This window comes from Drosophila ficusphila, unplaced genomic scaffold (genome assembly GCF_018152265.1).
Source record: "Drosophila ficusphila isolate 14025-0441.05 unplaced genomic scaffold, ASM1815226v1 contig_791, whole genome shotgun sequence".
NCBI lineage: Eukaryota > Metazoa > Arthropoda > Insecta > Diptera > Drosophilidae > Drosophila > Drosophila ficusphila.
This window is the reverse complement of record NW_025064737.1, coordinates 3,584,980-3,598,219: the sequence shown is the minus strand read 5'-3', so window position 1 is coordinate 3,598,219 and position 13,240 is coordinate 3,584,980. Positions and strand designations below refer to the sequence as shown.

General features: G+C 40.7%; 3 protein-coding genes and 1 non-coding gene across 8 annotated transcripts; 3 read left to right on the top strand and 1 right to left on the bottom strand.

Moving 5' to 3' along the window:
• Nucleotides 1-4,075: 4,075 nt before the first annotated feature.
• On the top strand, nt 4,076-4,240 carry LOC122320807. Its single transcript, XR_006245850.1, has one exon. It is a non-coding gene; the product is annotated as a U1 spliceosomal RNA (small nuclear RNA).
• Nucleotides 4,241-6,368: 2,128 nt separating this feature from the next.
• Nucleotides 6,369-9,530, bottom strand: LOC108091395 (serine/arginine repetitive matrix protein 2). The gene is made up of 6 exons (XM_017190580.2): nt 9,264-9,530; nt 8,372-8,702; nt 7,979-8,097; nt 7,352-7,903; nt 6,920-7,218; nt 6,369-6,781 (listed from the first exon to the last, which is right to left on the bottom strand). The coding sequence occupies exons 2-6, from the start codon at nt 8,579-8,581 to the stop codon at nt 6,681-6,683; spliced, it is 1,281 nt and encodes a 426-aa protein (XP_017046069.1). The 5' UTR covers nt 8,582-8,702; nt 9,264-9,530; the 3' UTR covers nt 6,369-6,680.
• Nucleotides 9,531-9,854: 324 nt separating this feature from the next.
• LOC108091398 (mediator of RNA polymerase II transcription subunit 31) lies at nt 9,855-11,318 on the top strand. 4 transcript variants are annotated; one of them, XM_017190583.1, is made up of 4 exons: nt 9,855-9,934; nt 10,221-10,372; nt 10,516-10,605; nt 10,779-11,318. In XM_017190583.1, exons 2-4 carry the CDS (start codon nt 10,345-10,347, stop codon nt 11,270-11,272), a joined length of 612 nt encoding a protein of 203 aa, XP_017046072.1. In that variant the 5' UTR covers nt 9,855-9,934; nt 10,221-10,344; the 3' UTR covers nt 11,273-11,318. The 4 variants fall into 4 exon arrangements, with proteins under 4 accessions (XP_017046072.1, XP_017046076.1, XP_043065095.1 ...); XM_017190587.1 differs by lacking the exon at nt 10,221-10,372 and having other exon boundaries at nt 9,873-9,934; XM_043209160.1 differs by having other exon boundaries at nt 9,889-10,366.
• Nucleotides 9,888-12,645, top strand: LOC108091397 (structure-specific endonuclease subunit SLX1 homolog). Of its 2 annotated transcripts, none has more exons than XM_017190581.2 (2): nt 9,888-9,934; nt 11,695-12,645. In XM_017190581.2, the coding sequence occupies exons 1-2, from the start codon at nt 9,922-9,924 to the stop codon at nt 12,573-12,575; spliced, it is 894 nt and encodes a 297-aa protein (XP_017046070.1). In that variant the 5' UTR covers nt 9,888-9,921; the 3' UTR covers nt 12,576-12,645. The 2 variants fall into 2 exon arrangements, with proteins under 2 accessions (XP_017046070.1, XP_017046071.1); XM_017190582.2 differs by lacking the exon at nt 9,888-9,934 and adding an exon at nt 11,466-11,562.
• The last annotated feature ends 595 nt before the right edge of the window (nt 12,646-13,240 follow it).

Here is a 13,240-nt window from a genome sequence, read left to right as displayed (position 1 = left end):
AACACTTAACACTTTACCCTGAAATTAAATAAGAAAAAAATAAATAATAAATAATTTGTTACAAATAATAATAGTTAGAATTATTTTGTTAGTAAAAAAGGTATTTACCTCTTTGGGTTTTTTATTAACTGCATCTTGAAGTTCACTCCAAGCAGAACGGAATAGTCATCACTGTAATGAAAAGAAGCATTCCAAAATATTAGTTAAATTATTTTATACAAATCGGTTGTTTAAAAAATACATACCCCAATGAGGTGATGCACTGCATCCTGGAGTGGAGTTCAATAAGATAACCACTGCAACCACTTTATCCGCAACATGTACACTTTACACTTTACCCTGAAATTAAATAAGAATAAAAAAATAATAATAAATAATTTGTAACAAATAATAATAGTAAGAATAAATTTGTTAGTAAAAAAGGTACTAGTAATAAAGGTATTTACCTCTTTGGGTTATTGATTCACTGCATCTTGAAGTACACTCCAAGTAGAAAGGTATAGTCATCACCTGTAATGAAAAGAAGCATTCCAAAATATTAGTTAAATTATTTTATACAAATCGGTTGTTTAAAAAATACATACCCCAATGAGGTGATGCACTGCATCCTGGAGTGGAGTTCAATAGAAGATCACGCCATTCATAATTGATCCTGCAGCCTGTTGTCCAGTCCATTTATGTGGTGTCAGCATACTATATATTTCCGGTAACCGCATTCTTACAACTATTACTATATATATACTACATATATTTATATTATATGTCGCTACTTGTTTACAATTATTAATTGTGTTTGATTTTCATGTACTTCAAGTTCAATATTTGATAAAATTTACCTTTCAAATTTCGTTCATGTTCTTGAAAACTTTCAGATCTTTATCTGTTTCTTTTAGTTTCTTTGTCAAAATATTATGATTTTTTAAAATATATAACTTAATTATTTATTGTCTAAAGGATGTACTCACTGCGTAATAACTTTGGTGCAGTGCATCCTGATGTCGAACTTCAAGTTACAAGTTGGATGGTGTCACCAATTATTTTCTGCAATCAGCCAAATACACAACCAAAAACCTGAAAAAAAAATATAAAAAAAATTGAATTAATTAACTGCATTTTTTTTACAAAAGCCACGTCATCACATAATTAAAAAAAACTGCAACTCACCTTTTCAGGTTTGGATGCCCTGCATCCTGGAGTCCACTACATGCAGGAAGGGATCGGGCACCTTTAAGTTCATGCCAAGTCAGGTCATGATGCAGTGCATCCTAGGAGGAGTCGACCCATGGTGCACTGCATCCGGGAGTGGACTCCAGTAGGTGGAGTCGACCCAAGATGCACTGCATCCGGGAGTGGATTCCAGTAGGAGGAGTCGACCCATGGTGCACTGCATCCGGGAGTGGACTCCAGTAGGAGGAGTCGACCCATGATGCACTGCATCCGGGAGTGGACTCCAGTAGGAGGAGTTGGCCAGATACTCTCTCCCACTCTGGAACCACGTCACTAACACACACGCACACACACACACTTCCAGAGACCGGAAAAAGTTTCTTAGAGAAACTGCCGGTCATCCCGGAGAACTGAGAAATTGGCCAAAATCAAGGGGTATCCCACTACGAATCAGCCAGAACCACTTGGGAATTATAGGTGCGAGAAAACGAAAAAAATAATTAATTATCATTGTCGCTGACGTGGCCATATTAATTTAATTAACATTTAGTTAACATTACATTTACATTATATTAAATTAACATTATTTTAACATTAAATTAACATTACATTAATATTAAATGGATTTTAATTAACATTTTACATTTAAAATAGTTTTTTTTACCTGTTGCATTTTGATTGATTGGTGTTCTTGTTTTATTAAAATTTATACTTACCTATATTATGTCAACAGTGTTTCCCTCATCATGATTTGGAATGATTTTGAAACAAAAGGGGTGGGAGGGGGGGGATATTGAAAATTTGTGAGGTCATCACCCCACTCAAAACTGTTTCTCCGGCCCTGGTTGACAATAAGTAAAGTAATAATAGGAACTTACAACTGCTTTCTAAACAAAAAATATATTTTTTCATTTAACATAAAAGGAATATCAGTAAAAAGGTTTGGTTTAATGACGGATGTTCAATTGAATGTGTAGGTACCTTAACTTGGTTATATTAATATACAAAACCAGAGGTAAATTTGCAGTTATCAAACAAAGTAAATTCGTATTAAGGGCAGCAAAAAACTTTAAGTCAGCTGCAACATTCTCAATCTTTTGGTGCTTTTGCCAAGTGAACTGATGCGGAAATCGAAATTGCTGGTAACTGAAACTGAGAGGAGACGACTGCTTTAATTTGCAGTTTCCACGACGTTTGCAATGCGTTGAATGTCGCCGAATCCGCTAAGGCCACACGAAATGCAGTCGAGAAGCAAAACGGCGGTGACAAAGTTGGGAACAACAATTAGGTTGCCGCTGACTGACTGTTGTTTATGGCTTAGAGCTGTCTTAGTTCACCATGAAATTGATTGCACCGCTGGTATTTCGCTGTTTGCTCTTACACTTTCTCGGTTCTGCAGTCCCATGTGCGTTGATTAACATCTTAATCCGGGTGCAACAAATGGCAGAGAGTGAGACCCAGTCGAATGCAATTAGTTGCATAGACAACGAATTTGTGAACGAGCTTAACTTAACTTAAATAATTCAAAATAATTCGCCTATTAGCCTGTTTAAATGGTAGCAGATAATGGCTAAAATATTTACCTTACACAACCCTTTGCTTAGTAACCGGTAAAGCCACAAAACACAATAAGGTGGGTATTAATAATAAATAATTTCAAACCTCAACAGCCGATACTGAAACTTTATTAAAACCATATGGCAGTGCCACAAAAATTGCAACTTTGCAAAAACTTTTTTCAAAGCCTTCACTACGGTTATTGATCTGTTTCAGGCGCAACGCTATATCCTTTTCCGAATAAACTTCATTTCGAAAAAGAAAAAATAGTCAATGAGTTCCACTCGATATTTTGCGTACGTGAGCCAAGCAGCAACGAGAAGCATCTGCACACCGGTCGTATGTGTGAAAGACATATGGTGTATTGGTCTTGTTTATTTTGAGTAGGTTCTTTTGTTGTTCTTGCACTTATTATTTGTTGTTTGCTGCTGAGTCTTTCAGCCACCAACCAATACACTCCTCGAAGGACTGCTCTCCCTCCATTTAGGAAATTTATGGAATCTGCGTGGCTATCTGATAGTCAAACTTTATTAAGCACCTACAGCAGAAATAAAAGCATAAATTAATAATGTTTATGTTTATGTTTACTTATTAATTTACTATTTTAAATTAACAAAATTATTTTTCTCAGTAGAATATATATGCTATACAGGCTAAAACATTTGTATCTGTTTTTAATTATTATACGTTGGTATTTGTTATATTTTTATCACATTTTACGATTTTTTTTACTTTCATGCATGTAACGTAGCAGAAGGAATCAAAGCGAGTTTGCATTAGACATAAGCGTACGATCCAACTTTGAGGCTACCCAAGAATGACCTTTGTTCAACTTGAAAACAGCATTGAACAGCATTGATTAAATGTTAAAAAATGTAAACAAAAATAATCGATGCTATAGCGTTATTTTAACCCACGACTCAGAGACTGCTTGCCTGAAACTCTATCGACGGAGGCACGCCTTCAATGAAATGAATATTTTAAACCTAAATAGGGATTTGACTATTTCATTTAGTACTGAAAAGCGAAGATTACATATTTAAAAAAAAAAATGGCAGTAAAAACAAAATTCCAATGTTATATAGTCAAAAAATTCTGTAAATTTTTGAAAATATTTTTATGTGCAATCCTGTTAATCTTCTTACAAAAAAAAAACCAGTCAATCCAGAAAAAGTTCGGATGCTTCTTCAATTTTAGTTTTTTCTAAATCGTTAAAACAGACAAATCAACAGTGCGTTTGAATAAACTGTCAGATCTCTACCGTTTCTGGCTGAGGTACGGTTTTATTTACAATTCCCAACTAGTTCTGGCCGTGTGCTATAGAGAAGCCCGCAGCCGAGACGAGCAAAGCATACTTACCTGGCGTAGAGGTTAACCGTGATCATGAAGGCGGTTCCTCCGGAGTGAGGCTTGGCCATTGCACCACGGCTGAGTTGACCTCTGCGATTATTCCTAATGTGAATAACTCGTGCGTGCAATTTTTGGTAGCCGGGAATGGCGTTCGCGCCGTCCCGACATAAGAAATTAATGTGAAAACCAAAATGACTTTGAAATCGAGTTGTCTTTCCATAAAATATGAAATATATTTAATTATCATATGTCCACATAAATGCAGACGCAATAAAAACGTAGTATCAATAAAAACTTTACAATTTACAATTCCATTTTTCAATAAAGTTTAAGGCCACCTGTCCCTCTATATTTCAACCTTTCCTTCGCGTTCTGTGTAAATTAGTCAAATTGGTTTTTGCGGCCAACCGCTCGGTTGATTTCACGTTTTGACTGAAACAAAAATATTCATTAATCTCCCACGGCAACTTAATGTCAACAGCAAAAATATAAGATGCTCTTAGTACTCTTAGTACATTTAGGCGGCGTAGTTGCATCAAGCTTTTTACTGATTTAAAATTTAAAAATTAATTTTGTTAGTGAATTTAATCAAAACGGTACTTTAAATTTATAACTAGTAACAAAATTTAGTTAGTTAAGTTTCGATATATATATAATTTAAAGTTTATAACGATAAGTTACACCATCACGATAATATCATTAAATGTCAGTCAGCTCAACTTCGAGTCGAACAACACCTATAATTATTCGGGTAAAGCAACGTTTGCTAATTGCTTATAAATTGTTAAATGCTTTCAAACAGCTGACAAGCGACAAGGGGTTAATGACGAGAATCCCAGGAGGAATCTTGGGACGTCCTCACTTGTCCTCCCAACTAGCTTAGGCAATTAGCAAGCGGAACAAATGACCATTTTGTGTTAATTAGCGGATTGCCTTCCGTTTTAGGGGGAACCGGTGGTTTTTGGGCGGTCATGAGTGACGGGTGTGGAGGATTGGTTTGTTTTGCCCTGTTGCGGTTGATAAGCACTGACAACTAATCGCAATGACCCCTTATACTAAGCTACCTTATGGAGCCCTCATTGGGATTTTGTTAGTCTGGAGAAGCAGTTAGAAGTCAAGCACATCCAACGATTAACTATTTCCTTTTATACATTTTCAGCTAAAATTGATTTTAAGAAGGGTTTATTTAAGGATATAAGGTTAGGACAGTGTCTCAAGGAACCAACTACCTTAAATAAAACAAAGTTTCAGTTTCCACATCAAATTTATTTTACAGCTCTAAATTCGTTTGCTCTGCAATCTGTTTTCCGTTTTGGACATTAATAAAAAATTAAAACATTTGAATAAGGAATACATAATACAATACATGGAGCCACAGATAAGGCTATAATATAATGGCCCAACTCTCAGTTACCCATATACCTTTATGAGCAATTTGGGACGTGACACATTTTTATACCCTTATACCAGAGGGTATTCTAATTTCAATCAGAAGCTTGCAAATCAGCAAGAGACACCTCAGACCCCACAAAGTATATATGTATATATATATTCTTGATCAGCATCACGACCTGAACCGAAATACGTCTGTCCGTCTGTCCGTCTGTCCGTCTGTCTGTCTATCTATGCTTAAACTTAAACAGAAGTTGTGTAGTTATTGCACGGAGTTTATACCTAAGTCGGAATAGGAACAATTGAGATAAAAACACTATGAGAAAAAAAATCAGACATCTATAAAAAATAGCTGCCATAGTAGACGCCGAAATATCTATGAAGAATTGACGAAAATAAAATTTATGACAGTGTAGTTTTCAATCAAAAATTTTTTTCGAAAAAAATTCATAAAAACCGGATGACTATCATATTAACAACCGTCGAAAATATAGAAAATTAATAGAAAAATTAAATCAATCGCCAAAGCTAACTGCCTCTTTTGTTAAAACTTTTTTTGCTGCGTATTCATAAACAAAATATATGTACGCTCGATCCTAATATTCCCTATATTCGTTTCCAATATCACGAGGATAAACAGATGGATGTCCCACAAGGCTTGTAGCCTTTATAGTAGGCCTTCGTTTTTTAAAACGCCGTTGCTGCATATTTTTTGGTGCCCATTACTCGAAATTGTTTATCGCAGTGAAGGGTAACTAATAGTCAAGGTACATCTCAAAACTATTGGTTTTTTGCATCGACATTTTAAATAGACTTTAGCAGACATAAACTAAAATTTTAGGTATAATAGAACATTAGAAACTAACCTTCAATATCCATTGAAAAACAATTTGTCGAAATGATTTTAGTTGAGCAATGATAAATTTGTATTTCGAAAAATGCGATTAACAATATCATTGGTTAAACAATACATTTCTCGGCCAATTTACTTATAGTTTTAGATCTTGCCATATGTACACGAGAATATCTATATGTTTAAGTGCGCCACGTAGGCGCTTTTGTAATGCTATGTTTTAATGCTTACAGAATATTATTACTAGGCGGTAACTTAGTGCAATAAGAGAAACGTAATCTTTCTATAGCCGGTGGTAGCTTTCTTCTGTTCTCTTCAACCATTATATTAATGGCTTTGATTTGGTCCAATCGACTCGAGATTACTTAAGCAAGTAGTCCATCTCCGACTTCGTGGTGGACATGTACTGATCCAACTCCATGTCCAAATCCTCCCGTTTCACCTCCGCGCGCTGTGGTTTACCTAATAAGGAAAAAACACAACTTTATAGTCAAGAGTTCGAGGGAAATGGGGAATATATAAATTATAATTTTTTTTCATTTAGGTGCCGATGCCCAGATCCAGTCCGGTTGCTCTTCTGGCCACTTGTCACGCTTTTACCTGCAGGCTTGCGACTACGACTGCGTCCCCGGCGAGCCTCTTGCTGCGGGCCCTGTTTGCCAACGTTTGCCGCCCTGGCCTTGCTGTTTTTGTTGGTTTTACCGTTTTTGTTGTTAGTGTTGCTAGTGTTTTTGCCCTTGGCAGCGCCTGCACTGCGTCCACGTCGCTGGCGGGGATTGGCCCGACCCTTAGCGGTAGCGGGGGCAGCGGCAGCAGCGGTGGCGGCCACACGATTGCGGGAGCGTGAGCGACGAGCCGGAGCGGTATTATTAGCAGCAGCAGCGTTTCTGAGAGCAGATCTGTAATTAGAAATAACACTGATTTAATATACTAGTGCATTGAAAAGAAAATATATAAATAACACACATAATGACAAATTCTTGTTATTCGAAACTTCTCAACTTGAATATGTTCTATGTTCTTTCAACTTACCTTCCTCGTGGGCGTCCCTGGCGACCGGCGAGTGATGCGGAAATGCCCTTCTTTTGGGAAGCTTGGGCGTTACGGCGCTTCTCCACCCGTCCACCGGCCACGCCTCGAAGTTTGCTCGGCGCTCGGCGCTGTCTTGTGTTCTTGACCTGGTTGGTCTTATTGTTTCCCTGACCGGGACGCACGCCGAGGCGATGCTTGACCGAAAGGCGCTGTTTTACCGGGATACGCCCCTGAGCAGAGCGATCGCGATTACGGCTTTGGGATCGGCCTACGCTGCGTCCACGGCTCTGGGATCGCCCCCTGTCCGCGCGCTGTGGTTGCGGGGGACGCGAACGGGATCGCGAGCGGGAACGTCCACGGGGAGCTTGCTGCTGCTGCTGCTGTCGCTGACGGCGCTCTATGCGCTCGGCGGCACCACCCACTGAAGGGCGGCGTTGTCCTAGCCGCTGGCGAAGGCCACCTCCGCCTCCGCCAGAAACGGAAAAGCGGGTGCTGCTGCCGCTGCGGCGATTGCGGGCCGCATTACCGCTGGCCACTAGATCGGCACGCATCCTGGGCGATTAACGAAGAAGTACAGAGATGTTGCAGTGGATTGGGATTGAGCGCGTTTATAGACGAGATGCTTACGTTGCTACCCGGGTCACGTTGTTGGACCGCATGGGCTTTCCATTAGGCGCCAGGCGCAGCGACTTGACGCCGCCGACGCGGGCTCCGCGTCCGCTCACGCCGGTGGTCCGTAAGCTTCTCTGTAAGGAGGCATAAGGTTGTGTGGGAAGTTTTGGTTCAGTACGCTGCTGCAGAGTTGGAGTTCAAGTTCAAGGGAGATAGAGATAGAGTCTGAGAGGCTGGAGGGTGTTTGGGGACCACGCAGAAAGCGCGCTTGGACTCGACAGCGGGATCCGACTCCATCTCCTCCGGGTTATTCCAAGCCACTGCCGCCAGACATCGACCTGTCAGATCTGGTCGGCTTCGCCTCTGTCTGTGTGTAATAATCGTTTTTTTTTGGGGGGGGACACGTACGCGCTTCAGCTTGAGAGCCGTCTGGGCGGTGTGGCGCCGCTTGAACTCCTGCAAAAGGCGGGAGTTGGCTGCCGACACTCCCGGGTTTCCGGCGCCGCTGTCCACGATGCGGCGGCTCCTGCTCCTCGAGCGGCTGCGACCGCGTCCCTGCGGCGGCTGCTTTGACTGCATTTGCGTAAAGCGCTCATTTAGAGAAATCCCAGTGTTCATGGTTCCTTGCTGTTTTCTTTCGATAAATTGATCCTGTAAATCTGTCTTTTTTTTCTGCTTTCCACTTGACACTTGAACGGTAGCGTGTGAGTGTGTTTCAGCGCCAAAAACTGGTTTGCAACTGCAATGGAAAGGAAAATCGGAATGAGTTTTATAGGCAGGCAGGTAGGACAGGTCAAAGGGTATCCCAAGGACAGGTAACGCCAGCTGACATCCATAAACGCTAAGCTCACGCAACCGTTTCAAAAATCCACCAATAAATCTGCAGCTGCTCGCAGAAACTGCAGGCAATGTGGAAATGCATATTGTTAAGCACCCCCTAAATACAGCTGTGTTCATGGTAACAGCCCTCAGTCCAGCGTTTTAAAAAAACTATATTTTAGGCAAAGAAAAGTAATATCCATATATGGAAATCTTTTTTCAATAAAATAAGACTGTTGATCAGCTAACAAATGGGAAAATATAACTCTTTAATAACCTATTTATTGTTTGGACGGCAGCTGTATACATACTCGCTTTTCAGGGTTGCCTGTGAGCAGACCTCACTGTAATCTAATTATAGACGCTTCATAAAAACGCGATTTCTGATGTAGGAGGTTGACTCACTCCTCCACAATGGGGTCATATTTATTTTTATGCAGTTTTATTATATAAACCAAATTAGATGTTAGCTTCTACTTACATTTGTGACGCCTTTTGCGTCGCAGTCCAACTAGCTCCTTGGCCTAGAAACGGGCGCGGTACAATTTTCTAGGTTATTTTCCTGCACAAAGAGTATTTTATACAGCTCTATGGCGCTATCTCTTTGTAATTTGTTCTTTCAGTATGGTGCCTTTAGTGGTTTTGATTTAATGAGATATGTTTTTTTTGTAAAATTTCAATTTTTCCTCGCGTTTGTCTGACAAAGAAGTCAGGGATGGAGTGGTTATATCTCAAGCGTTCTTCATGTGTTAAGAAAAATACTGAATGATAGACACATTAGGGGTGATCTGGCATTTAAATACTAATAGTAGTATTTAGGTATTATAGGCAAATTAACTGATGACAGCTGTTAATAATTTTATAAGTATAGTTTAATTGTGAAATATATGTATAAGTATATGCGTATGTATATTTTTTTCTTAAAAAACAACCAAAAAAATTTTTAATTTTAAATAAGTGTTTTCCCATAGCATTAATGGCTTAAGCCCTCGCTGCTGTGGCAAACGTTTATGATTTTTTTTGTTTTCTACTTTTCTGTACTAGTACGTGAGAAAAAAAATACTAAAACTGATTGGCCCGAAAATCGTTTGCCAACTCTAGCACAGAAGTAGGGTTGTCTCCGGCCGTCAGATATCCAAATGAACTCCTACGGTTTGTAGACAGAATTAAAAATTGAATTAGACCGCTTTCCCACAAGAAATCACCCACACAAAAGGAGCGACAACCTGCCGCCCGCGCCCAGATCCCTGGTCGTCTATTTTCCGTGCCCTGAGTTTGATTTCGATCTAAACTTTCGTTGTTTCGTTATTCTGCCTCTGTCATTTGCCGCGCGTCCCATACATTTTGTTATTGCATTAGCGAGTGCATATTATTATTGTTATTATTTGTGTGTTTTTGTTTACTGTGACTTTTCGTTTTGAACTCGATGGTGCACCAGAACACACAGCCTCAGCCACATCCACATAGCACACTGAAAGAAAACCAAGAAACCCAACCCGACACCGAAACTGAATAGACGCAAATACCGAACCAACGAGACCCTTTCCAAAGACAAGTCCAAAATGGCCAAAATGTACGGAAAGGGTAAGAGTAAGTAAACGCCAATCCACACGCACTATTGCATTGCAACCTAACACCTACTGACACCCGCTTGGCATGCCAAAATCTTCAGTGATCTACTAAAGTCCGTTTTGGGTCTCCGACTAATGTTTCCATATCTACTATATCTGTAGCTGCGATCGAGTCGGAGGAGCAGCAGAAGCGACGCTGGCAGATCGAGCTGGAGTTCGTGCAGTGCCTGTCCAACCCCAACTATCTCAACTGTACGTAGTCCATATCACCGCCTGGCATTGATAGCATTGATCTTATTTAGATCAGATAACACAGACCCCTAGAGCAGTGTTTCCCAAACTTGTCGGGACCGCGACCCATCTTATATATTATTTACACAGCTTAAAAACTAGAAATATCTAACCGATGGATTTTTTTTTGCCAGTCCTAGCGCAGCGCGGATTTTTCAAGGACCAGTCGTTCATCAACTACCTTAAGTATCTGCAGTATTGGAAGGAGCCGGACTATGCCAAATACCTCATGTACCCAATGTGCCTCTACTTTCTTGATCTACTGCAGTACGAGCACTTCCGCCGCGAGATTGTCAACTCGCAGTGCTGCAAGTTCATAGATGACCAGGCCATCCTCCAGTGGCAGCACTACACTCGCAAGCGGATCAAACTGATCGAGAACGTGACGGCCGCCCAGCAGCAACAGCAGCAATTGCAGCAGCAACAGCAGGCGAATGGCGTCGAGGCTGCAACGGGAGGAGAAGCAGCGGCAGCCACGCCCAACGTAAACGGAGCAGCTGCCACGGCGGATGGCCAGGCGGCGGCAACCGCTCTGCAGCCTGTTCAAACCCAAGCGGGAAATCCCCAGCAGCAGCAACAGATTAATGGTCTTGCATCAGCGGCCAACATCAAACTAGAGTTAAACTAGCGCTGGCAACCACAAGTTTACCAATAAAATAGTTTAAGCCCAAGAATTTCAATAATTCTTATTTCAAGTGCAAGGATAAAGGGTTTAGGTTTTTCTAATGCCACTTAAACGGGAAAAATGTCGATTGTTTCGCCAGGCTTTTAATTGAATATTTACCTAGATATTAAAAACATAAAGTTTTCCAAATTCATTTTTAGTTGTAGTGAGGAATGGTTATTTAAATATATATTTATGGTTAGTTCAATTCAAATTAAATATATTACAAAACAGGCCGAAGAATGCATATTCAGGTAAGCTTAAAAAAATAGTTAACAATTCCTTTTTAATGGTTTGGTTGTCGCCTCCTCTGGTTGTTTTCTTTTTTTGGTTTTGTTTTGTATTTTTAAAGATTGTGCATTAATTATTTGTTCATAATTTCACAGCCTCAAAGGATGAAGTTTCGGAGCAGGATGAAGCTGTCGCCCTCAAAGGTCACTTCTACGGGGTCTATTTGCTCTGCAGCCAGAGTTTGGATTCTCGATACCGCGGAAAGTGTTACGTTGGCTTCACCGTGAACCCAAAGCGACGAATACGGCAACACAATCTTGGGTGTGACTTCGGCGGCGCAAGGAAAACAAGCCGAAAGGGGCCCTGGCAGATGGTGATGATCGTGCACGGATTCCCCAACAACATCGTAGCCCTTCAGTTTGAGTGGGCTTGGCAGCAGCCCTCGCTCTCCACCAGACTTAAAATGTATCCAGAGTTAAAGCGGAAGGCGCCCAGGGAGACGCACTTTGACTACAACTTTAGGATCCTCAGCAGGATGTTGGGAGTGGGCCCTTGGAACCGACTGCCACTCACCGTTCGCTGGCTAGAACCGGACTATGAGAGAGCATTTGATGTGCTACTCCCTGCCCACATGGAAATTGTTAGTGGAAAAGTATCAATCAGTGCCTCCCAACGTAAGAGAGGCGGGGATGCAGGGCGTCCTCCTCCTGTGGCTTGGGCGGCAGAGTGTCACCTTTGCATGGAGCGCATCGAGCAGCCGGAAAGATCCCGCCTGGGTTGTACAAACCCTACCTGTCGCCTAACCTGCCACATGATGTGCCTAGCCAACTATCTCCTGACTGATGAGCCAGGTCACTATATCCCCCGAGGAGGGGAATGCCCACTTTGTGAGACTCGACTTAGCTGGGCAGCCCTCCTCCAGCGCAAACGGCTCCTGTTAGGCGTGGCAGAAGAACTGCAGGACGAAGATGAGGATCTCAGCGATGGCCCTGATGTGGACAGCGATGAGGAAGACGGCATTCAGACGAGCGATTGACTCCAATATTATTTGTCATTCCTGTTATTCTCATATAATTAATAAAGAATTTTCCTACCTAAAACTACAATCTTTTAGAGCTTTGTGCAAATTTATGTGCTAACCATAATGTCTGCTTTTTACATCCTTGAAAAGGGTATTATTATTACAGTTAGAAGTTTGCAACGCAGTGAAGGAGACACCTTAAACCCAAAACACCACCACCCAGGGCCGGAGAAACAGTTTTGAGTGGGGTGACGACCTCACAAATTTTCAATTTTATAGGATTGCTATTATAACTATGTAAATGAATCTTGCCGTTTACAGGGCCGGCGGTAGACGTGGTACTATTGGTATTACTAGCCACTGGGTAATTAATTACCCACCTAAAAAACAGAGATGAAAATCTTGAAGTAAGCTCAAAAACTCACGGAACATTTGAAACATCAGAAATTAAAACTTGGGGAATTAGAAAATTTAATATAAAATTAAGTTTAAGTTTCTAAACGTCTGATCAACTCGGCAGGATTCATAATTTCTTTTATAAATCCTCTACAAAAGATTAAAAGAGACAGAGCTATTACTATTAAGGAAAGTGTACATATGTATGTATAAACAAATCGAAATAGCATCCATGTTGTTAAGCATTCATTGTTTAAAAATTACAAATATTTCCCCTAAAGAAG

Bases quoted from the DNA above. Each gene is read 5' to 3' on its own strand.
- LOC108091398 (XM_017190583.1), top strand. From the start codon at position 10,345: ATGGCCAAAATGTACGGAAAGGGTAAGA. The intron at 10,373-10,515 runs GTAAGTAAACGC...CTATATCTGTAG, and splicing joins AATGTACGGAAAGGGTAAGA to CTGCGATCGAGTCGGAGGAG. The intron at 10,606-10,778 runs GTACGTAGTCCA...TTTTTTTGCCAG, and splicing joins CAACCCCAACTATCTCAACT to TCCTAGCGCAGCGCGGATTT.
- LOC108091395 (XM_017190580.2), bottom strand. From the start codon at position 8,581: ATGAACACTGGGATTTCTCTAAATGAGCGCTTTACGCAAATGCAGTCA. The intron at 7,219-7,351 runs GTAAGTTGAAAG...TTCTAATTACAG, and splicing joins CAGGGACGCCCACGAGGAAG to ATCTGCTCTCAGAAACGCTG. The intron at 6,782-6,919 runs GTAAAAGCGTGA...TTTCCTTATTAG, and splicing joins TCGTAGTCGCAAGCCTGCAG to GTAAACCACAGCGCGCGGAG.